This window comes from Anabrus simplex, chromosome 9, assembly GCF_040414725.1.
Source record: "Anabrus simplex isolate iqAnaSimp1 chromosome 9, ASM4041472v1, whole genome shotgun sequence".
In the NCBI taxonomy this organism is placed as follows: Eukaryota; Metazoa; Arthropoda; class Insecta; order Orthoptera; family Tettigoniidae; genus Anabrus; species Anabrus simplex.
Window position 1 is genome coordinate 5,325,060 of NC_090273.1, and position 25,672 is coordinate 5,350,731.

Sequence of the window (25,672 nt, forward strand, 5' to 3'; positions counted from 1 at the left end):
ATAATTACAGTAGAACCCCTATTTAGCGCTTTTATAGAAACTTTAATTTTTTAAGCGTAAATGGGGATTTACCTTAAATTGAGGTTTCAGTAGAAAGCACACCTTTTCCAGTATTAACATAAATTACACCATTAGATATTATTTACATGTGGTCAGCAATAAAACAAGGAGATCTGCCCCTTCTATCTAAGCAAGAGGCCTGTATTGCACCGTAACTAGCGTTGACCTATTTTGAACACAGACATCTAGTACATACATCTTTATTGTACATTGTTACGCCTTTTATCATTCAGTCTGCAAGCCTCTGCGAAATAACTTAGCGCTTCCATAATTCTCTATTTGTAACCAGCTCTGTAGTCTCTGCTGGTTCCACACCTCTTAAAACTGATCGCCTTGGTCTCCTTCCATGTCTCTTAGTTGGTTAAGAAATTGTTTTCAATGTTACTTAGGAATATGTTTGCTGTTATTCCTGATAATGGTGAGCCCATCGTTAACCTTCATTTTGACAATAGAATTTGTCAGTGAATGAAAAACAGTTTCGGTTTAAGATTGTTCTTATAAGGTTATATACAATTTTCTGTAAAAGTCAGGAGAGATACCACACACACACAAAAACATGTTAAATATATATATGTATATATGAAACAGCAATTGGTTTGTTCCTTTCCCAAGTAAATTTATAGTGAAAATGTTATTATTCTACAGGGAGCTTGAAAAATGTCTTCATAATATGTGCGCGATAAACCTAGGTTAGGTGACCCCGTTTGATGTAAGAAAATAGAAATGTTTGCCACAAGTCTCTGGAGTGATGCTATTACAATTCTTAAGAAAACTTTTCACGGATGTTTTTCATACAGAATTTCGATAGTCTTTGAACATGCATGTACAGTTTCAATCTTAAAAATGATAAAACCACTGTGCCAGAGGCTTCTGTGGCAAACATTTCCATTTTCTTACTTTAAACGATGTCACCTAACCTAGGTTTACTGCGCATGTATTATGAAAACATACTTCAAGACTTCTGTCGAGATATTATAACATTTCCACTATGAATTTACCGCATCTGCTCGCATATAACTCGCACTTTTTTGGCAAAAAATAATTGAAAATTTTCAGTGTGTGATATATGCAGGGATTTGTTTGCAAAAGATTGCATTCCCAAAAAAATCTAAAATTTGCAATAGGCTATTGAAACAAGACAACTGGCATACTTACCTTAATCATTGTCACTGGATTCAGTTTCCGAGCTATTCTTGCGTGCATCATTCTGGTCACCATCCTGTACTGCATCATCCTGACTTCCGTCCAATGCATTTGCAACCCGTCTTCAAGAAACTCTTCACAATAACGTCTGTCGACACCATAACCCATGCCTGCATAACCTAATCACCCTCAAGTTCAACTGACCTCCTTGTGTGGGCTCATGCTCCCCTCCTGCCATCCATTCAGGGTACAATTTACGTACGTTATCCTTGCAGGGCTTGTTGACGGAAATATCTAAGGGCTGTAGACAATTTGAGTCCACCAGGAATTATGAGGTCAGTTTTCATTTCCTGAAGACGTTTCTTCGTGTCTTCCACCAAGTATCTGCGGAAACTGTCCCACGCTAGCATTGCTGGGCGTCGAAGCAGTGCCCCTGGCCGTGCCGCACACACCGCACAGACCCAGTGCTGGACAGGAGCTGTATCCATCCATCCTTTCTCTTAAACCCGTACATGAATGCCTTTGAGAAACTTCGCTTTAGGCACCGTTTTTCTTTTGAAAATAACGTACGCTGGCAGTTTTCTTCTGCCTGCGGTTATTGCTAACATGACAGTGCAACACTGTTTTTCACACCCAGTTGTACGTGCAAGCACACTAGCTTCTCCCTTCTTGTTGATGATGGTGTTGCATGTCATGTCAAAGTTTTATTACAAGTTATGCATCTCATCGTTGGGTCCGTATTGAGCAACTTATATTCTTCCAAAATATGTCAAAGTTTATCGGGGTTTGATTTGCAGTGCCAATTTGAGATAAGAGGTAATTGTTTTTCTTCGGCATTGCTATCACATGGCGATGAAAATCTATGATTTTGTCGCTAAAATCGCATGGCATTCTGTGGCAGAGAGATGTTTGCCTTCACAGACACAATCCCTTTTGTGTCAGGTATCTACGGATCCAACCATGGTTCACTTTCAGATCCGAACAGCCGATTCCTCCTTTAATTGCTAGTTCACGCGCTTTGAAATGTAGCATCTCGTGCGGGATACTGAAGCCATTATTTTGCAACTCTGTAATGTAATTAAGCAACTTGTCTTCCAGCTCAGGAAACTTACCAGTTTTCGGCCCCCTGAATGCCTTCCATGTTCGGTTGGTGGTTTCTAGCGTAGCTTTCTGTTTACGCCAGTGGCGAACAGTCACACTGAATTTTCGACCGGCAGCTCTGTTACTATGTTCTTCAGCATATTTTATCACTTTGAGTTTAAACCCAGCCGTATAACTCCACGTTTCTCCATTACTTAAACATCGACCTGATGCAAGTGTAATGGATTAGTATAACTTGGAAGCAATTCTTTAAACCCATGGATAAGTAAATAGAAAATATCGAGCCCGATTATTGGGTTTGTTGTTGTTGTTATTATTATTATTATTATTATTATTATTATTATTATTATTGTTGTTGTTGCTGCTGCTGCCCATCTTATTCTTATTCTTCTTCTTGCTGTTATTGTTTTATTATTATTATTATTATTATTATTATTATTATTATTATTATTATTATTATTATTATTATTATTATTATTATATATAATTCACTGGGGCCATCAAGGACCACGTTAAGTCTTGTTGCATTTGACACTGAACTTGGCCTTCTTTAGAGCCCAAATTTCCCTCATTCTTTGTGAGTGGGCCTGCTTACGCTCCTCTGTCCAAGGGGCACCGTGTCTTCGGTTGCTCGTCTCTGTTTAGCCCGTTGGTCAATATTTTCTTGCGTAAGAGAACTCTGTTAAGGGCGTCTTCAGCTGAAATATGTAGCATTTGCAGGTCTTCTTTGGTATTTCTAAACCAGGGAATTGTGGTTTTGGGGTTTGAATCAAAAAAGTGAAAGATTTCTTTAGTTAACTTTCTTCCGTCCATTCTTTTCAGATGACCGTAAAATCGTGCCCGTCTTTTTCTGATTGTGTCGGTAATTTTCTCTATTTTGTTGTAGACTTCCTCGTTGGATCTCTTTTGATGGATTCCATTTCTGTACTTTGATCCCTAGATTCTTCTCACAATTTTGCGTTCTTTTTTCTCCAGTTCTTCAAGGAGTCCTTTGTTGGCATTTAGAGACAGGGTTTCGGCTGTATATAGAACTACTGGCTTCAGAACTGTTTCATAGTGACGTATCTTGGTGTTTTGGGAAAGGCATTTTTTGTTGTAGATTGTGCGGGATGTTTGGTAGGCTATTTCCAGTTTGCGTACTTGCTCCTGAAGTGCTTCTTTGTCCAGTCCATTTTTCATGATGATCTCACCCAGGTATTTGAATTTGCCTACTTGGGTAATGTCTCCGTATTTTGTATGGAGTTTTGGAGGAGCCTCTTTGATGTTATTCATTACTTCTGTTTTCTCAAACGATACCTGCAAACCAGTTTGTTCGGCAATTTCCTTTAAAATTTCAACTTGAGCTCTAGCGGTTTCTATGTCGTTTGAGAAAACAGCAATATCATCGGCAAATGCTAAGCAGTCTGTTGCGATCCCCTTGGATTTGGTTCCTATTCTCAATGGACTATAGTTGGTTTCCTGCAATCTCATCCGCCAGGTTCTGATGATCTTTTCAAGAACACAGTTGAAGAGTATCGGGGATAGCCCATCACCTTGTCGGACTCCTGTTTTGATGTCAAAGGAATGCGAGAGACATCCGTGGAACTTCACCTTGGGTTTTGTATTGGTCAGGGTGGCTCTAATTAATGCCAGCAGTTTCAAATCAACTCCGAATTCATTTAAGATGTTTAGCAGGACTTCCCGGTCAATGGAGTTGTACGCTTTCTTAAAGTCCACAAAGACACACATACTGCTTGGACCTTAGTGTACAATATCTGATGATCGTTTTGAGATTTTGGATCTGCTCGGCTGTTGAGCGACCTTTTCTGAACCCTCCTTGGTATTCACCTATTTGATGTTCGACTTGTGCTTCCAAACGCTCCAGGATGGCAAGTGATAGAATTTTGTAAGTCACGGGTAGCAAGGATATTCCTCTGTAGTTGTTGATGTTCTTCATGCTGCCTTTTTTGTGTAATGGATGGATCAGAGCTATTTTCCAATCTTCGGGTAGGGTCTCCTTGTTCCAGATTTCTTCTATTTGCTTTTGCAAGATATCAAGTGATTCCTCTGGGGCACATTTCCATAGTTCTGCTACTACTGAGTCTTCCCCCGGCGCTTTGTTATTTTTGAGACGGGCAATGTGGCGCTTGATTTCATCTCTGTTGGGTGGTCTGGAATCTGGGTACCTGAGTAAGGGTTCCTTGGTCTCAATGGGTCTTTGCGGTTTAGAGCAATTAAGTAAATTCTTGAAGTAGTCTGCCAGAATGCTGCAATTTTCTTCATTTGACGTCGCCAGTGTGCCGTCCTTTCGCTCAAAGCATAGAGATGGTGGTTTATAGCCAGTGAGTTTGCGTTTGAAGGCTCTGTAGTACTCTCTGCTTTCATTCTTCCTAAAGTTTTGCTCTATCTTTTCAATGAGAGATTTTTCGTATTTACGTTTCTCAGTTCTGAACACCCTAGCTGCTTGGGCACGTTGGGTTTTGTAGGTTTCCCAATCATTTTCTGATTTCGTAGAGTAGTACTGTTTCCAAGCATTGAGTCTTTCTTGGAGGACTGATTCGCAGGTACCATTCCACCAGGCATGCTTTTTGCTTCTCTTGATTTCTGCAACGTCTTTGGTGGCCTCAACCAGCAGACTTTTGGCGTTGTTAAAGTCACAGTCATTTGGTCTAGCCTTCTCCTGGAACTCCTCGACCTTTTGCCGAAGTTCTTCATTGTCGAAGCGTGTGATTTGTTTGTCTTCCTTGTGTTTGCGGGAATTGGTTTGAATTTGATAAGAGACATATAGTGATTTGAGGCCACATTGATGCCTTTCTTTACCTTGACATTCATAATCTCTGGGCTGTTCCTCCTGGAGATTGCAACATGATCAATTTGGAACTCTCTGAGAGCTTGGACGGGAGAACGCCAAGCCATTGGCTTTCTGGGTAGATGGCGAAAGGTCGACATGACCTGCAGGTTGTGATTTTCACAAATGGACACCAGTCTTTTGCCATTGGGATGGGTTCTTTTGTGAGCAGGATAATTTCCTATAACTTTCTTGTACTTCTGTTCACGACCTAGTTGGGCATTGAAGTCGCCCAAAAGAAGCTTGACATGGTGTTTGGGGATTTTGTTTAATTTTTCATCCAGTAGGTCCCAGAAATTATCAACTTCGTCTGGATCAGACTTGTTCTTATCGTTTGTAGGAGCATGTGCGTTAACTAGAGCGTACGTTTTGTTCACGCATTTAATTGTGAGTATAGACAATCTGTCATTCACAGGTTCGAAATTTGCAACCGATTTAAGGATCTTGGTTCTAACAGCAAACGCAGTTCCAAGCATCACAGCTCCATTGAGGATTCCTCTTTGCGCTTTGCTCTTGAAAAATCGGTAGCCTTCGGATTCAAAAATCTCTTCATCTGGGTATCTTATTTCCTGTAGGGCCATTATGGATATCTGATTTTCATGAAGAGCTTTGGTGAGGGTTTTCAGCTTGCCAGTTTGTGTAAGTGATTTTATGTTGAGAGTGGCTAAAAAGGTTTTAGATTTTGGTCTGAGTTTTTGACTCTTCGGGGTACACCGAGACGCTCTGACTCGTCTCTTGCATGATGTCGAGTCTCCCCCAGAATCCGAACGAGACTCGTGCGCCGTGGCGTTCACGACAAGGGATTTATCCGAAGATTTACCCCCTGTAGTATGTTTCTTGAAATGTTGTGCCATCATGCTTTTTGACTTGACTTTGCTTTGGACGGGTACCCATCCTTTTACAACTAGGGTTGTTAGCCCTAGAGGTTGCCTCAAGATGTTTTCTGGCTTCTGGTCATTTACCAGTCTTCGCCGTAACCCTGGCAAGGGACAAATTTTTTTTTTCACGGTGGTATTTTATTTCCCTACTACCCTCTGACACTGCTGGTGGCAGAGCCTGCAAGCTTCCCCAATTCCAATGGGACGCGCCCGATGGAGGTAACTGGTAAATCCCCACACGGGATTATTATTATTATTATTATTATTATTATTATTATTATTATTATTATTATTAGTATTATTATTATTATTATTATTATCATCATCATCATTGTTATTGTACCGGGTGGTACACCCCTACGCCGCACTTTTAAATCTTGCGCCAATAAATCCTCCTCTACAGGAGAAACTCTGAGTTTAAAGCTGGATCTACTTAAACCTTTCCTCTGAAGATGTCACTGTGTGAATTTCGACGTATTTTTGTTTACTATTTATCAAGAAGTTTGGACATTCTCGCATAGATGTCACTGCCTAAAAACTGTGATCATGCACCCTGGTGCGAAGTGAAGGAACTTTCTTGAAGAAATTTTGTACTCATAATTTTTTGTGCTTACTAAATTTCGTTTTTTCATTTGTGGGATGGCAATATTAATCTTTCTTTCTGCCAGTTTTGAACTTAGCCAATCCAGAATTTCTGTAATTAATTTTTGACCAATTGTGTCGTTCTTCTTCGATTTTGATGTGTAACTTCAAGCTACCCAATAAAAGCCTGTGGGTGTCTCTTAATTATTCATGAAAGGTCTCAAACCTTCCCCGAGGGTATAAAAACTGCTGATTTTCTTGTCTCTTGGCCACTTCATCAACATCTAACCTAGTGTAGAGACGTGTAGCAGGAGGCGGGAAGCACCTCTTTCATCAGGCAGTTGCTCTTCTGTAAGGTAATGGCCGTTTAACATCTTTATTTCTTGCTAGTTCAGCAGTTTAACCCTGCGGGAAAGGTCTGAAACTTTTACAATGTAACCTACCTTTCTAAAAATGTAAATTTGTGCCGGCTTATGTAAAATCTTCATATATCTTCAATTGTAAATTGGGGATAGAGAGTGTTTTAGCCTCTCGAGTTCCCCTTCATTTTGATTTGAGGTGACTACGTTTTGGTAACTGATTTTCTACTCTTCCTTAATGTGTTAAATTTATTCATTATACGGGTCACCTCCATAGTTTGGGAATAGCCCCTGTTTCATCGGCCTAGTGCCTTTTAGGTTTTAAGAAGTTTCATGTAAGAGTGCAAGTACACGCCTCCATTCAGCTTGGTGTTGCGGGCCAGTTACTTAACCTGTTATTTTCTGCTATGGCCCAGTAGGTTGGGTACGAGATAACCCTGTTTCAATTGTTGTAAGTTGTGCCTTGATGGCAGTTTATTGTAATGTCTGGCATTGCCTTAAATAGGCTTGAAAAACTGAGAGCGCGTCTGCTCTTTTCTGGTGTTGTAAGAAGTCCTCTGGGAGTCTTGAGGTTAAATGTTGGGAGCCAGTGCTCCATGTGGTAGGGATTTTCTGCCCGTTTGTACAAATTGTGCTTTTGTAAAACTAAGGGCGGGTAGCCCGAGAGAGTTGAAGTTCTGGAATCTTGGATCGTTCTAGTCTTGTTTACAAATTGTTATTCCCAAGTAAATGTTGTTAAGATTTTGTCGTTGATTGATTGATAAAATTAAAAAATATAACCTTTATTTGAATTTTAAAATTAACTTTGATTCTGTATTTAGACCCATTCATCCCGGCACCTTCTTTCACCTCTGCTAATCCACCAAAGCATGGTAACAGTTATTATTATTTACTTGGTTATGTACAGACTTGATTTGCTATGAATCGTGGTCGTATCATGCATTATTTGTGTGTTGTATGATCTGTCTTGTGTAACAAAACATGTGAGGTTGTCATGACACGTCTGCTGTATGTATATTAATGAGACTTTATTTAATGTAAGATCACGTAATTAATAGTATTTAATCTATTATTGCCTGTAAATATGATGTAATGTTGTGCAACACAGGGTAATAGTCCAGAACAATGTACAGTGAAACCTCGATTCTCCGTTTTTCGAGGGACCATGAAAATAAAACGTAAAATACGGGAAAACGGAAAATCCGGGAATGAATGAAAACCATCAACAATTTGGCTAAACATCACAAAAATGAAATATGTATAATTATAATCTTACAAAACTCCTAAACCAAACCAGTGGGACTTTGCCTGCCAAGCGACCGCTGCTCAGCCCGAAGGACTCCAGATTACGAGGTGCGCATGGTCAGTGCGACGAATCCTCTCGGCCGATATTTCTGGCTCTGTAGATCGGGGTCGCCATCTCACCATTAGATAGCTCCACAATTAAAGGTTATCACGTAGGCTGAGTGGACCTGGAACCAGACTTATATCCAGGTAAAATTGTCTGACCTGGTCGCAATCGAACCCGGGCCTCTGGATGAGAGGCGGGCATGTTAGACCACGAAACCGCATTAATTACCGGTACGCGAGTTCAAAATCTCGATACTTTATATTCAGTTTTACAGGGGAATCTTCGTCAGTTTCCCGTGAAAACTTCTTTCAGTTCAGCGACTTTGATTAGGCTAGCAAAGTCTTCGAAACATCTAATAACGCCAAGCCAAACGACAATCGACCACAAGTAGTTTTTAATTCTCTCATCTAATAAAATAAAGCACATTAGATACGAAAGCACCCAAAATGAATGCGAAATCCGTTCATTTCTTAATCATTCATTGTAATTTGGTCTCCGGTATACTGTTCGTAGTCAGTTTCTGGAAATCTCGTACCGCGCAAATTAGGCCTACGTCGACTTTTAAAGGTTATGTTGAACTCGAAAACATGGTTTCGAATGTAAGTATCGATTCTTAAAAGTTTTCGAATGCATTATATTCAATTCTGCGCGTCACAAATACAATCAAATTGGAAAGATAAAAGAAATGTCAAAACTTCAGAAATTTCGGTTATTCGTGACCTTGAGGTCATCTGGAAAGCGCGCTCGCTGCACATGTCAGTACGAGTTTGAAATTATACCAACCATTTAAAATGTAACGTGTGCAAATAAAACGACTGCGGTTTTTGGTATTTTAACGCGAAAACGTAAAATTCCCAGTCTTACATTAGGACCTAAACAGTAATAGGCAATTCCAAGACCTCCCATGGCTTTCTTTTGTTTAAATTACATTTAGGTGCAACATGTGTTTTTGTCTCGCTAACATAATCATGTACGATAATATCAAAAATACTGAATTTGTGTTAAGAAGCAGTTTCGATTCCTGCCTGAAAGCCCAGTTACTCTGCAGTGCCAGTGGCGGCCGGTCAGTACGTGCTACCGGGCTCCAGCACGTAGCTTGGAACTGTAAGGAATATTATTTATGTACAGTACAATTATCCTGGTGCGTTTTCGTTGTTTTGAGTACGATATGAATTTGTGTTTTGTGCAAATCAGGACGAGATCTGTCGAACACCTAGCGCCGTTCTCCCGGGGAACAAGGCTCGTGCTCATGTGAAGTGAGCCCTTGCCTGTAGCCTGAAGGAAGCAATACGCAGGCGCAGCCAAGCTTGCAACACTCCCCCTAGCCGGCAGAGTATACCATAAACCGGGATCAACTTTCACTGATCCCGTCTATAGTTACTTCCTCTCCCGCAAGGGGGTAGAAGTACTCGATGTCTCCTGCTACCCGGAGCGCAGCGAGGGATCCAGTCGGCCGTGCTTATGTTGAACGTGGTAAGCGAATCTGCCACTAGAGAGTAGCATCGTCTGGGCTCGAAAGTAAAGCGTAAGTGGAGGCAATCTATCTCACACATGCTCATTAAAATATCCATCTTCCTTTTGTGTCAAAAATAAGGAATTCGTAGGTGAGCCAAAGAATCTTTGACTGACCCTAAATGTTATCCCGCATTACAATGTAATTTACTCTGTTGAAATGAAATAGCGTATGGCTTTTAGTGCCGGAAGTATCCGAGGACATGTTCGACTCGCCAGATGCAGGTCTTTTGATTTGACGCCCGTAGGCGACCTGTGAGTCGTGATGAGGATGAAATGATGATGAAGACAACACATACACCCAATGATGGTTAAAATTCCAGACCCTGCCGGTAATCGAACCCGGGATCCGTGTGACCAAAGGCCAGCGCGCTAACCATTTAGCCATGGAGCCGGACATTTACTCTGGTAATAGGGGAGGTCTCAATGAATCAGTTGGCAGCTCTTTCAGTTGCTTTGTGCGGTTTTTAATCTCCAGTTATATTACTGGTGCGTGTTTTTTCTGTCATTGTGTTAGTGCTAAAGTTTATACGAAGATTTATCAAATTATTTATCCACTGCAGTGTATATAAAGTGAAATTAAATTAGTGTTCTTAGTGGGGATCTATATTCCCACGATTCTATTTGCACTGATGTAAGTTGCGCCATTAGGTTAGTAAAAACAATATTTCTCGAATGAATTATTTATCTCGTAGACAGTTGTCGAAGAATTCATCTGCTTCCAAATTAATGTTGTTTTTGTTTGTTCTGAGTTATAAATTGTGAGAAAAATTGTATTATTATTATTATTATTATTATTACCAAGTTTGAAGTATGCGTTGTTCATCATGGCAATATGCAGATTTAAAACAGCGTATTTAGCTTGTTTTTTGTAGCACGTAGGACGATTTTTTCACGAGCCGCCACTGTGCAGTGCCCTGAGCAAAGTGCCAAAAACCTCTTCGGCAGTACGATCGAAAAAAGTAAAAATATAAACATCTAACCCTGGACATAATATGGACGTTTTATAAGTGCGAACATTTGACGAAACTCGTTCCGTCTTCAAGCAGAGCTGTCGAAATGCGCCGTGTCTCCTTGCAATTGTTGTCGCCACTCTCTGCTTTTTGATTTTCCGAGATTCTCTAAACAATACCACCCGAATGCGATGCTAAGATGGTCCCTTATGCAAGTTCACCGCCGATCGCTTTTCCAGTACCGGTACAGTACTTGCTTTAATTATCGCAGTGACGGGGCGTTAACGCCAAGATCCATAAATATGCCATAGCCGTCCTTTTGTGAGATGCAGTTTATTAAAAAACGATTAATCGAGGAATTAGCGTTGATGGGGCTGGAATTTCAGGACGGTTGATCCGGGAAATCGTTTCTTCGAGGAACGGATAATGTGGGACTTTTACAACGTGATTTAATTATGATGCTCGCGGGACCACGTAATTTGAACGCATATTCCGGGAAAACGTATTTTTCGGGAACGGATAATCGAGGTTCCACTGTACCTTTGTCACTAGAGTTTTACAGAATGTTGTATCCATTTGTACGTAGTTATTGCAGACTTGAGAAGATATGAGAAAACGTGTTGTGTCATACTTTTTTAGAAGCCTGGCCAGGTAAGGTATATAAATAAATGGTCTTTTGTTGTTGAGTTGTTAGTGAGAGTTGTTAGTAAGTGTTTGAACTCATGTTGTGATTTTGTTGTGTTGGTAGTTGGTTGACATGTTGCAACCTTGATGAGATGTCTCCATCCCTTTCGGTTTTCACATTTCTTTAATATGATCTGAGGTGGTAGACCAGTGATCTTCTTCACCTGATCTATCCATCTACTTTCTGTTCTTCCTCGTGGTCTACTGCCTTCGATTTTGCCTTGTAAGATGACCTTTCCCAAGTTCTCTCCGTCTCGTCTTAAAATGTGGCCAATGAACTCGCCCACTCACCACACACACCACACGGGAAGATAGACGTTTCTTGATACAGAGTTCGTCCAGAATGGAAACATTCGTTCTTCTTTCTGTCCAGGGTACACGTAGCATTCTCCGCCAGCACCACATTTCAAAGGCATCAGTGCGCTTTTTGTCTTTAGCCGTACAAAAAGACAAAGAACACTAGTGATTCTACCAATTGCATCTTTGTAGCTTTTGATATTGCCTGGTTCTGCCAGATCTTAGTAAGTTACCATTGCAGCATGACCTAAGACAATAGGTCTTTTTTACCTCTTTATCACAGCTTCCCGTGTCATTGATGACTGACCCTAGGTATACAAATTCCTTTACTATATCCAGGTCCTTTAGGTATCCTGTAAGTTAGATTTGACCTTGCCAATCAACTACCATTAGTTTGGTCTTTTTGATGTTCATCTCTAGACCATACTAAAGACTAGTGTTCTTCATCCTTGTAAGCAGGTCAGAAAGTTCCTCTTCACTTCCAGCAATGAGGGACCTGTCATCTGCAAAACGGACGTTGTTAATTTTTCTGCCACCAATCAAGATTCCACCATTCCATCCATTGGGAGCTCTTTTGATGACACACTCTGCATAGATGTTGTAGAGTTGAGGTGATAATACTCATATACAACCTTGCCTTACTCCATTTGTCACATTGAAAATGCATGAGAGATCACCATCCACCTTCATGGTTGCTGTGTGGTTTTTATACAGGCCTTTCAATAATGATATTAAATGTACTGGAACCCCAAATTCCTTTAGCACCTGCCACAACTTGTCCCACATAACTCAGTCAAAGGCCTTTTTGTAGTCCAGGAAGCAAATAAAGGCAGGGACACAAAACTCGCGACATTTCTCAATTATCTGTCTCATATTCAGTTTAGACTCTCATGTTCCTTTACCTGCAACAAAGCCTGCTTGTTCCGCGGATATCTGAGGTTGCAGGAATGGTTTTAGGCATTCATTTATTATGTAGAGCAGAACTTTGCTTGCATGGGATATTAATGCAATAGTACGATAATTGGAACAATCCTTTGCAGACCTCTTTTTGTGAAGAGGGATTAGTATTGATGTTGTCTAGTCCTTGGGCTATTCACCAGTTTTCCACAACATATTACATACCGAATGTAAAACACGCATCCCATCCTCCCCCATCACTTTCAGTATTTCTCCCGAAATACCACCCATACCTGGGGCTTTGTTGTTCTTCAAATGATTGACAGCATTCGCAATTTCATTGAATAAAATATCAGGTTCTTTTTCATACCTCATAGAAATTTCCCATTCGGCAGAATTATTTGCTTTGCAGTACAGAATTGCACAGTATTATTTCCACCTCTCTATTGCTGTGTTCTTATCAGTAATAAGGTTGCCATCTTCATCTTCAGTCATCCATGTGCGTGGTTTGAACTCGCGGATAATGCTGTTGACTATTTTAAAAAGGTCACGTATTTGATTCAGCCTTTGATGGTGGTCTATTTCATCACAAATACTGGTGAGATTACCATATCTTGTCAGTTCGGCAATTGTGCTATATTTCACGGCAAAGTTCACTGTATGCTTCTTCGTCTTGCTTGGTTTGAATGCCACGTTTCTTCAGTATGCTCCTCTCTTCTATCAGCAGTAGAGTGATGTTCGATATCCAAGGGTGCTTAGCTTGGGGAGGCTTAGTAAATTGCTCAGGGAGAGAAGAGTTAATGATTGACTTGAGGTTGTCCCATGTTTGGGAGGCTGACCCTTCCTCCTGTACTTGCTGGAATTTTGGCCTTATTCTATACCCAAAATCTTGGAGAACATTTTTTGTCAGTAATGCAAACCTGTGTCACTCTCTTGTTCTTGGTCAATTTCAGTTTGATCCGCATTTTCATGGATAGCATAATGTGGTCACTACCACAGTCTGCTCCAGGATAGGTCTTGCAATCCAGTACAGAAGTCCGTCATCATTGCCTAACTAAAATGAAATCAATCTGATTTCAAACCCTGTCGCCAGGAAAAATCCATGTGTATCGATGCCTTGGGTGATGTTGGAAGAGGGTATTGCAGATAAACAGGTTATTACCAACACGGAACTCCAGTACACGCTCACCACGCTCATTTCTCACACCTAGACCGTGCCTTCCAACCACATGTCTCAAATGATTGTCTTTAATAGTCTTACCTATCTTCGCATTAAAATCACCCTGAATGACTAATACCGTATTTCCTTCTGACGAATCTTTCTGATGGTGTGTTCCCGCAACTTTTAGAATTCATCAATTTCTTCATTCAGTGCAACTGCAGTAGGAGCATGAACCTGAATGATGTTGATCGTACATGGAGAAGCATTGATTTTAATGGAGATGATTCTGTCAGAGACAGGCTCCTATCCTAGTATTTTAGGAATCACTACAGGGACACCATTCCGACTCAGATCCTCACTTCCAGAAAAATATATGGTGTTATTTGAGTGAGTGACAAAGTGGCCACAACCATTCCAATGTGTCTTGCTGAGTCCAAGTATGTCCAGATCATGTCGTCTCATTGCTCTTTCAACGATAGCCAGTTTTCCTGTCTGTAAGAGACCTCGTACATTCCAGGTTGCAATCTTTCTAACTACGCGCAAGGTTGGTTTGGATTGATTAGCACGTTCAGAGGTTCCTCTCAACCATGTCTCCCCCGGAGATCCGACTGTAAATAAAATAGTGTACACAATTGACAGTATCCTGTGTGTGCATCTTTGTGATTATGATAGACCTACACAAGGAAACTTGACTTAGAAATAACAATGAAATGTGAAGACAGAATACTGGTACTGTTGACAAAACAACAGATGGACGATACCAAATACCATGATCACTTGACTGCCTGGGCAGGGAAACGCTCCCAGTTCACGTGATCAGCTCTGCCGGAGGGGTAGCGATAAGCATATTGACAAAGATGGAAGAGTGAGAGGGATTGCTGTGTGTGACCGACTGTGTAGGAATGCAGCTTTGGGGTGGGGGTTTGCATGTTAGGTAATTTTGTTACAACAGCTAGCCTCAACCGTTCTCCGTTCTGCACGTAGAAAGAACTGCTTCTTCTTGTACTGTCACGTACAAAGTACCTTAACAGCAATTGGTACAGTCCTGATATTTAATGTAGGCACGTCCATGGAATACCCAAACTTAATTTTGTGTACGTACCGTATGTCTTTGACAACGTCAGAAATGAATGCGAGTAATGTGCGGAGATTTTCCCCCCTGCAATTTCAAATGTTAAAAGTGGGGTGTGAGATATACGCGGTGGTGAGTTATATGCCAGCAAATATGGAAACAGCCTTTCTGCAATTTAACCAGATGTGAGAGTATATAACCTAACTTCTGCACCTCGCTGTATCTGGAGAAGGAGAAGTATCACATTCTTATTTTATTTCAGTGCATAGTATTAAAATTAAGTTATTAAGTTATTTTTTTCCTCTTCACAATTGTTTTTTTTCACGTCAACTGTTCTAAGAATTCTATAGGAGCACAATTACTTATTCAATTATATTGAAGTATATTATATTTATCTATATACTTACTTTCCCGCAACCAAAGAAAATTACTGGATCATCAAGCTATTCTCCATTTTACTTTGGCGTTTGAAACCACAGTGCCTGATGTTAAATATATCGTGCTGATCATCGGGAGCTGGCAAGTCACTTCAGTAGATCTACTCTTCTTCAACTGCTCAACGATTATGGATCTTCGTATGTGTTCGATTATGATATGACTTTGTGCCTGACAGTGTTTAAAAACTAGCTCATTTAACCGTTCTCCGCTATTCATAAACATTAAAAATTAAATAATTGAAAAAGAGGTTCAACCTATTCAATACATAAAAGAAAGAAATGTAGTGATTACATTCTTATGTAATAGTAACTATAAATGGGACCGGTTTCGACCCTAGTCCAGGTCATCGTCGGCCGTAAAAACATGTAAAACAATGCATATGAAAAAGAAAAAGATTAAGTGAAAGCTTTAGATAGGGAAGAATGGCGGAGTATGGTTCATCGGCTAGAGGGCTGAATATTATGATAGTCATGACGCCTCAGTCATGAGGCAAAACGAAGAAGAAGAAGATAAGATGAAACATAAATTAACAATGGGGGTAGAAATTGTGAGTCAATTAGAAGAAAACAGTACGTAATATTAAGAATGGTAGTATGGCACACGCAATGATAGGCGAAGTCTCACAATGTTTATGAAATTCATAAACATTATAAGACTTTGCCTAACACTGCGTGTGCCATATTGCCGCTCAGAATATTACGCACTGTTTTCTTTTAAGTGACTTACATTTTACTTCTTCTGAATTTTACAGTGTCTACCCCCGTTCATTTTTATATCGCCTCTTCTACTGATCTGGAGTGTACTTGATCTTTTATTTCCTTTTCCTATGCATTGTTTTTCATGTTTTAATCGGCTGATGATGACCTGGACTAGACTCGAAACTGGTACCACTTCTACTTATTATTAAATAAGAATGTAATTCACTACATTTCTTATTCTTTTGTATTGAATAGGTTGAATCTCTTTATCAATTATTTCAATTTTAACTGTTACCTATACCTGCATGGAGGATCAGTGATGTTTAAGAGGGGTATGAGATCTTCCCCGGTCTCTAACTATGGTGCAGTTAAACAGACTGTCAATGTGTTGACAGGGCATTCGTTGGATCAACGCTGGACTTCGTGATGGTTTCTGCTGAGGCCATACGATGGCTAGGAAATTTAGATGGGAATCTTTGAACACCCTTTTGCTAGCATGATTGTTCCAGCTGTTAATTTATGTATTTTTGTACTTAGAATGTACATATATATGTATATTGGGGCTTACTTTGTATACGATGTTGTTTTGTTTACTGTATCATACGCTAATAATATTAGGGATAGATGGTAAATAATATTTGGACTAATAACTTGAAAATTTGCTCCCAGATAAAAATGTCATTTCTTTGTATTTTGATATTTTTAAAGTATTTTAATCAGATGTTGTAGCTACTCAACTCATTCTTAGTGTTAACCAATTACAGGCATACTCAGTTCTAAACTAATAGTGGTATGTTGATCGTCATTTTCATTTAGTGGCTGACAGTTTTCACACATCAGTCACCTGATAATTTGAAAGCAAAATAAAGTGAGAAGAATGTTCCAAACTTTTGTCTTACCAATATAAATGGTCCGTTATTGGACATTATAAATTTTCCAGCTAACTCATTCTTGGTTGCCAGCATTTCGCGCTCGTGTGCGAAGGACCATTTATATTGGTATTATAAATTTACTACTTCAGGACAAATATTTCACATTCCCTATGGGAATCAATATCTATATAAACTTTTGTCTATCGAACTTGTTAAGCGCTCTTTTATATCATGCTTTATTATACATTTTATAAATGTCCTAGTTTCAGCTGAATCCTGCTATTTAAGTTAAGAATATGAGTAATAGTAACTGTTTAATGAGAAATACAAACTGTCTATTAAAACAAGGTCATTTACACTATTTCATTGTTAGATGAAATGATCAATCATGTAAACTTAAATTTTATTTTTTCCTCTAAGGAATGGTGCATTTGTCATGCTGGTATTTGTTCTTCTATTCACAGGATCTGCTGATGAACCGCGACGACTATCTCCGCCCTTTACGAGCACTTCTGAGAGAAATTGTTCGCGTGCTACGACATGACATGGATTTAACATCGTTCTGCCGTGGGCTCATGCAGGATCGAAAGGATTTTCCTCAGTTCAGAGACTTTGAATTCAAAGTGAGTAAATATAATGACTGCGATGAATAATTTGGTTTCCGTAAGGGTTTTGCTGCACGAGTGTCTGTTCTGTCCGACTCCTTGGCCTTCAGTTCAGAGGGCCCCAGGTTCGATTTCTGGCCAGGTTGAGGATTTTATCTGCAAATGATTGACTTCTCTGGCTCAGTGACTGGGTCTGTTCGTCTACCCCACCCAGGGTTGCTCTCATCAACTGCTGACAACAGTAAATTCAGAAAAATAGCAGGAAGAAGAATAATGTATTTTCTCTTAGGGCCAGTTCTACCATCTGCTGGTAAAGTGGCTGGCAGCTGTACAGGAGGTAAACTACCTGGAGGTGTAAATCGGCTGGTACTTTGGTTTACGTCCAACCACCTCCGCGCAGGCGCTAGGTAGCTATCCGGAGCTAGACACCGATATACGAAGTTGGCTAGACTGATTTTCAGCGACTTCTCGCTTTCGAGTGTGGTGCTACCTATCGTCAGAAGCATGAAACTCATTTCGATTGTCTTATTTCCCTGTGCTTGTGTCTGCTGATTATCACCAAAAAGCCTAATAAGGGGAGTCTTAAGAGTTATGGACAGTCAAGCTTTCGTGATTTTAATATATGATCTTCAGTATCAATACCTAATTGGGATTAAAATCTCGATTACATTTTCTTACGCCAGTTATAAACTGTCATGTAAGACAGCATTTTTGAAAAGTATTATCTAGTAGATTGGTCAAGTCGCTCGCTCCGTAATAGAAGGTACGCAGGTTTTCATCGTATTTTTAATTTACATTTTAAAATGTATTTTCGTTCCCTGCCGTTGTTCTTAACTCTCTTTTACGCGCTTCCATATACGTATATATACACACACATCTTCTTTACGGACTTATTGCCTTTGAGCATTCTATCTGCAGGCTTCTGTGAATTGATTAAGTATCTCCACAATGCTCTATTTGCAACTAGTTCTGGGTGATTTCTGACAAAAGAGTAGCGTTACAAAAATGTTCCCAAGTTTTGGTTGGGAAGAATTGAGAGAAAGAAGAAGAGCTGCTCGACTAAGTGGTATGTTCCGAGCTGTCAGCGGAGAGATGGCGTGGAATGACATTAGTAGACGAATAAGTTGGAGTGGCGTTTATAAAAGTAGGAAAGATCACAATATGAAGATAAAGTTGGAATTCAAGAGGACAAACTGGGGTAAATATTCATTTATAGGAAGGGGAGTTAGGGATTGGAATAACTTACCAAGGGAGACGTTCAATAAATTTCCAATTTCTTTGAAATCATTTAGGAAAAGGCTAGGAAAACAACAGATAGGGAATCTGCCACCTGGGCGACTGCCCTAAATGCAGATCAGTATTGATTGATTGATTGATTGATATTGATTGATAAACTCGTTTAGTTCCACATGCTTCCATTTATTGATAAAGCATTACATTCTAATGTTTAACTTTATGAAGATAAAGTTGGAAGGTACTGTAAATGTAAAGAACTAATCGGGATAAATATCCATTCATAGGAAGAGGAATTTGGGAATGGAATAGTTTCCAATTTCTTCGAAATAATTTACAAGAAGACTATGTAAACAACTAATAGGGAATCTGGTACCTGGGCGACAGACCTATGTGCTATTAACCATAACATCACTTTCTATAAGTAGCATACATATAAAGCAATTTCCTAGTAGACATATTGTGATTAAATATTTCAGTGAAATATATTATTAACAAAAGAACATATTTAAAGAGGCATACTGATAAACATAACGCTAATAATGGAAATAAAAAGGATTCGTCATAAGAAAGACTCGAACCTGCATACCTCGTATTACGAAGTGAGCGTGTTAGCCATTGCGCTACGAGAACGCTTGAGGTAGTTGGGATACATACCTTAAGTTATTCCCCGTGTCTGAAAACTGAAAAAGTAGAAAATTAAAGCCCATTTGAAATGATTTCCATTTTGATTTTATATCCTTTCAAAGTTTCTTTACGAAAGCTTGACGTATAAAATGTGTTCCCTAAGCTACCGATGCGAGAGGCTGGTGTGACCATTGCAACTCAAGGGAAGCATTAATGTTCAAGATCCTGCAATACAATATCGGCCACTGTTACAGTATCATGCTTTTTTTCAGTATACTAAGCTAATGTAAGTTGTATGTCACCAGAAATATGGCTAATAATGTTCAACTCTCAAAACTTGCCCGGCAGGTAGAGTCTTATCGAGCCCTCGAAGTGGCCAATAAATTACGTGCCGGCTAACTACGATTTATGCTGCCAATAGTGCTACCTGGGGGTGGTCGAACGGAAACATCCTTTTACGCGGAGGGCAAGTTACGTGCTACTTTACCAGGTAGGTAGTTGAACCTGCCCTGAGTGTAGTTTAGTTTAAGCCTTCTTTTTCCTTGCACTTTTCCCACCACCTTCATGGCTTCTTTCAGGCGATCAAGCCACCGTTTCTTGGGATGGTCGCATGGTTGATTTCCTCCTAGGTTGTAATGATATCAGTTGTCTCTTCTCATGACATGTCCATACCATCTGAGGCGAGCTTCTCACAGCATGTCTGAAGTTGGTGCAACTTCCATCCATTTCCATGGAGGGCTTGCTTGTGTCTTGTCGAGTCTTGTACTCACTAAAAGCAACATTTAAAATTCAATTTTCTCTGCTGGAAGATACAGTAGAACCCCTATTTCACGTTTTTACAAGGAACTGATTTTTTTAAAACCTTAAATGGGGGTTTACCTTAAATTGAGGTTTCAGTAAAAAGCACACCTTTTCCAGAGATCTTTTGCTTGTATTAACAAATTGTACCATCATACATTATTTATGGTGACAGCAATAAAACAAGGAGATATCTACCCTACACACTGTACTGTAGTTATGCCTGTGCTTCATTTTGACAGATTTTTGTTGGTGGATGCAAAACCACTTCGGTTTAAGGTTCTTACAATGTTATACATGATTTTCCATACAAGTCGGAAAAGATATCAAACTCTCACTAAAACACATTAAATCGTCGCCATAAGACCTATCTGTGTCGGTGCGACGTAAAGCCCGTAGAAAAAAAAAAACCAACATTAATATCTGTATGTAGCAGGAATCGGTTTGTTTAAACATTTTCACAGATGTTTTCCAAGCAGTGGTTTACTCATTAGCACGTATTTTCTAATTCCAGTTATAGTCTGAACTAGCATATTCAGTTTCATTCTTAAGAATTGTAATAGCATCACTCCAGAGGGTTGTGGCAAACGTTTCTATTTTCTTACGTTAAACAGCCTTTCTGAAATTTAACATGTCGCAAAACTACATAACGTAACCTCTGAAGTTAGTTATGCACACCACTGTATCTTGAGAAGGAGAAGTATTACTACATTATTTTATTTCAGTACATAGTATTAAAATTAAGCAATCGTACTGCTGTCATTGCACTTATTGTGAAAACATCTTATGCTGATGTTTGTTTACACCAGTCAGAGACTTGGAGTTGTGAGTGAGCAGTCTCGCTCGCGCGTAGCGAGGAATCGATACGGAAGATGATTGATCGCATCCAGTATAAACGCTGGAGAAGAGTGTATGAATATTGATAACGAATAAAAATTAACACGCCCGAATTTGTCCCTAATAATGGATGAATCAGTAAAAGGGTTTTCATTGTAACCGAAGGATACTGCACAGATTAATATAGGAATTTTTGAAGGTTATAACAACATTGTTATTAAATGTCTCTTCTACTACAGCGGCCGCTGTTGGATATGTATCCAAGTCCTATATCTCACTTGAGCCCAAAGTGCCTACGCTCTAAATTCCTCTTCTGCCTTGAATCATCCTTAGCAAGCTTATGACATCTTTTTCGTAGGTTCTTAATGTCCCATAACCAAAAGAAGTAGAAATAAATATTTGAGAATTTTAACACTTCCTTAATGCTAAATGCGGGTTTTGCCGTATTGTGAATTACGTTAAATGGAATATAAAATTGCATTGCTTGTATGGAATAATCTTGGGGACTGGAAATTTCTTCTGTTAAATACAGGTGTACGCTAAAACGAGGTCATGGAATGTCTGGGTTGTACTGTTATTTTGTAGGTAAGATTCAAATTTATATTTATTGTAATGTCATATAGTTAATTTATTTTTTGTTTGAATGCTTGCAGTTCCTAAGAAGTTTTAATTTTATGTAACTTATACACTATGAATATCATTTAAAACTACAAAAAATATTGAAGGACAAAGATTTGTAATCTCTTCTGCATTGTTTAAAGCAAATTGTACTCATCATGTCTTTAATGATGAGCCTCACCTCAAGCTATTTCTACGAACAAATCAATATTGTCGCCATGGGCAGTCCTCTGAGTCCAGTGATCGCAAATTTCTTTATGGAAAAGTTCGAACAAGCAGCAGTCGAGACCATACCACTAAAACTTTAGGTATGGCTGCGCTTTGTAGATGCCACCTTTGTGATCTGGAGCCATGGACAGGAACAACTACAACTGTTTCTACAGCATCTGAATTCTATCAACATCAATATTCAGTTCACTATGGAGACTAAATACGAAAGAAAACTCTCTTTCCTCGATGTTCTGGTAATGAAGACAGCCGATTAAACTTGGGACACACAGTGTACTGCAAGCCGACCCACACAGACTATCTTGAGAAGACATGCAACCACCACCCACGACAAAAATACGGAGTGATTAACATGCTAGCCAACCGTGCGAGGAGAATTTGTAAACCGCAGCACTTACACGAGGAGCTCAGCCTCCTCAGTATGGCCCTACTTGCTAACAGGTGCAGGCATAAAGGTATCCACGAGAACTCCGTCCCAGACGTCCAACAGATGTCTCAGAAGAGGAGCTACCGGCAGCTAAAGTCTTTCTGCCATATATTGGGAAAACAACTGAGGCTATTGGAGTCCCATGGGGTAAAAATAATACATAGGCCAAAATCCAGGAACTGCTTAGGTCTGCCAAAGACAGGCACAGTCCTTTCTCCACAGCAGGTATCTACAAGATCCCATGCAGCTGCGGCTAGGTGTACATAGGCCCTACAGAACGCAGCATCGCCACACGATTGAAGGAGCACAACAGACATAGCCGACTGGGACAAGGAGTCATCAGTCGCTGAACATTCGCTGACATACAGTACAGCAAAACCAAAGTACTGTTAACTACTGTGTCTTTCACACCCGGCTACAGAGGGAAGCCATTGAAATCATGAAGCACACCAACAGCTTTAACCATAAGGAGGAATCTGAATGGGTAAACAAAGCCTGGTTTCCAGTCCTGAAAGCCTGAAATCCTGAAGGACACGATGGCCATGGCAGAACAGAAGAAGCAACGTCTGATCAGTTGCCTGTCTCTGCCAAGGCATGTCGATGTACATTGAGCTCCTTAATGCTTCAACCATTGGCCGAAAAACAGCGAATCAGCGACTGCCCCTCCAGCATGGCGGACCAATAGGTGAGCATCGCACCGTAGCCTGCACTATATAATGAGCTGTGGGCTTCGCTGCTATCGAAGTGAGTCTGAACTCTTGACAATGCTATGCACTGTCGAGACTATCGCATGCTTCTGGACCATGGCCAGGAAGAAGTTCCTTGCGGTAAATAACTACGCTGAAACTGCTTACACCACTTTGAGGACTCTTTTGAAAATGTGTAAAATCAAGCGAAGTGTTTGGAATGCTAACTTCTGGACTGATGATTACAAAAGATAATAGAAAGAACTGGAAAACAGAATTGTCAAGCTTTAAAATTATGAGTATGAAGATAACTGTCTTACTGAAGGAAGAACACAGTAGACTACACATTCGAGAGTAGGACGACATTAAACACTTACTTACTTACTTACTTAATCCGGTCCTCTTGTACCATGAGGTGTCGAGGATACGAGAGATCTCCATCTACTGCTATCTCCGGTAATGGCAACGGCCTCTCGTACCGAGAGTCCCCTCTCCTGCAGTGCTTCTCTAATCCCCTCCTCCCATGTCTTCCGTGGTCTTCCTCGAGCCTTCCTTCCTTCCACTCACACCTCCCTCATTAACCTCGGCAAGCGGTCTGTCGACATTCGGTGGACATGGCCAAACCATCTCAATTGATATTCTTGGATGGTTTTCTCCAGTGGCTTCATATTCAATACTTTCCGGATGGCTGTATTCCTGATCCTGTCTCTCCTGGTTTTGTCCTCTACTTTCCGGAGGTACCTCATCTCTGTCGCCTGGATTCTGCTCTTGGTTCTTTCTGTTAGCACCCAGGATTCGCAGCCATAGGTCAATGTGGGAATAAAGGTGGATTTGTAAACGGCTAATTTTGTGCCCTTTGAGATCTCCTTCTTGTTGAGGAAGTTTGTTCGGATGGCATTAAACAAGCGCCCTGCTGTTCCTATTCTTTCTGTTATTTCTTCCTCCATCTTCCCATCTGAGCTGATGATTGAGCCAAGATACTTGAACTTGGTGACTTGTTCTAATGGTTTACTATCGACCATGATACAGTGTCTCTCCTCATTCCTGCTGATAACCATAGTCTTTGTCTTGTCCACATTCACCTCCATACCTTTTTCCTTAAGCTCTTCCACCCATACATTGATGTTGTGCTGCAGGTTTTGTTCGCTGGAGGCAACAACAATAAGGTCATCAGCAAATGCCAGGTCAGAAAATCGTACTGGTCGCATGAGATAATTTCCGACCGTCAATTTCTTGATTTTCTCATGACACAGCTTCATAATATGGTCGAGGTATACGATGAAAAGAAGAGGGCTAAGACTGCAGCCCTGCCGGACTCCTTGTCTCGTAGTGAACTCTGCTGACCTCACATTTCCTGTCCGCACGTAATTCCGACAGTTCTTATACAGACTCATGATTGAACTGCAAAGTGACTTGCTAACTCCATACTCCTTTAGGACTTTCCAGAGTTTGGACCTCAGGACTCTGTCAAATGCCTGTTTCAGGTCAATAAAGGCAGCATGAAGGGTCTTGTTCTTTTCCAGTAGCTTTGCACTGGCCATCCTAACAGTAAATATGAGATCTTGCGTGCTTCTATTTGGGCGGAAGCCACACTGGGCTTCTTCAAGTTTAGCCTCTACCTCCTTTCTTAATCTAGTCTCCAGGATCTTTGAGAAGACCTTCCCAGGCACTGATAACAAGGATATGCCACGGTGATTACTGCACTCTCGATTGTCTCCTTTCTTAAAGATGGGGATGATGACTGCTACTTCCCAATCTGTAGGTACCTTTTTTGTTCTCCAGGCCTCCACCATAATCTTGAATAGAAAGTTTCCTGCTTTCTTTCCCAAGTTCTTAATCATTTCTGGGGCGATTCCATCATGTCCTTGGGCCTTCCCATTCTTGAGTTGTTTAATAGCCAACTGCATTTCATTTATCCTTAAGTCCTCTCCTTCTCCCCCTGTCTCCTCTCTTTCCTCACTTGACCATGAGCTGTCTTCATTCCCATTTCCATTCAGTAAATCATTAAAATATTCTTTCCATCTCTCCATTATTTCTTTCTCTTCTGTTAAGATTTTCCCTTCCTTATCTTTTATAAACTTTAGAGGGCACTGTTTCTCCTTTCTCATGTTTTTCAGTGCTCTATAGAACAGCTTCTGGTTCTCTTTATAATTTTTCTCCATTCTTTGTCCGAATTCTTCCCAAGACTGTCTTTTCGCTGTTTTCACTAGGTCTTTAACCTTTCTTCTTTGTTCCTTATACATCTCATGGTCCTCAGCATCCTTGCTTCTTAAGTATTTCTTCCACATTTCCTTTTTCTTTCTTACTTCTTCCTTGATATCATCATTCCACCAGCTTGTTCTTTTCTTGTAGTCCCCCACCTTTGTTGTTCCACATACTTTACTTGCCACTTCTAATAGTATCTTCTTGAACATGTTCCACTTTCCCTCCAGGTCCATTTCCTCGATCCTCTCCTCTATCCTCTGACACTCCTCCTCCACTTCCTGTGTGAACTGCTCCTGTACCTCCCTGTTCTCTCTTAACTTATACACCTTAATCTTTTCTTGCTTCTTGTTCTTAGGTTGTTTCCTCTGTACCTTTGCTGTTGTTTCCATTGTTGTTATCAAGGGAAAATGGTCACTTCCTATTTCATAGCCACGGTATACTCGACAGTCTGTCACCTTCTGGAGGTGATCTCTCTTCACTAACACATAATCTATGATGGAGCGCTCATCTCGGCTGGGTTCC

General features: G+C 40.2%; 1 protein-coding gene across 2 annotated transcripts in view; it reads left to right on the plus strand.

The window, feature by feature from the left end:
- The window catches only part of IntS1 (integrator complex subunit 1), a 480,230-nt gene that overhangs the window by 137,862 nt on the left and 316,696 nt on the right, over positions 1–25,672 (plus strand). For both annotated transcript variants that reach the window (XM_067153509.2, XM_067153510.2), the window contains exon 9: positions 17,351–17,509. In XM_067153509.2, coding sequence (XP_067009610.2) covers positions 17,351–17,509 — 159 coding nt within the window. The remainder of the gene's footprint in view (positions 1–17,350; positions 17,510–25,672) is intronic.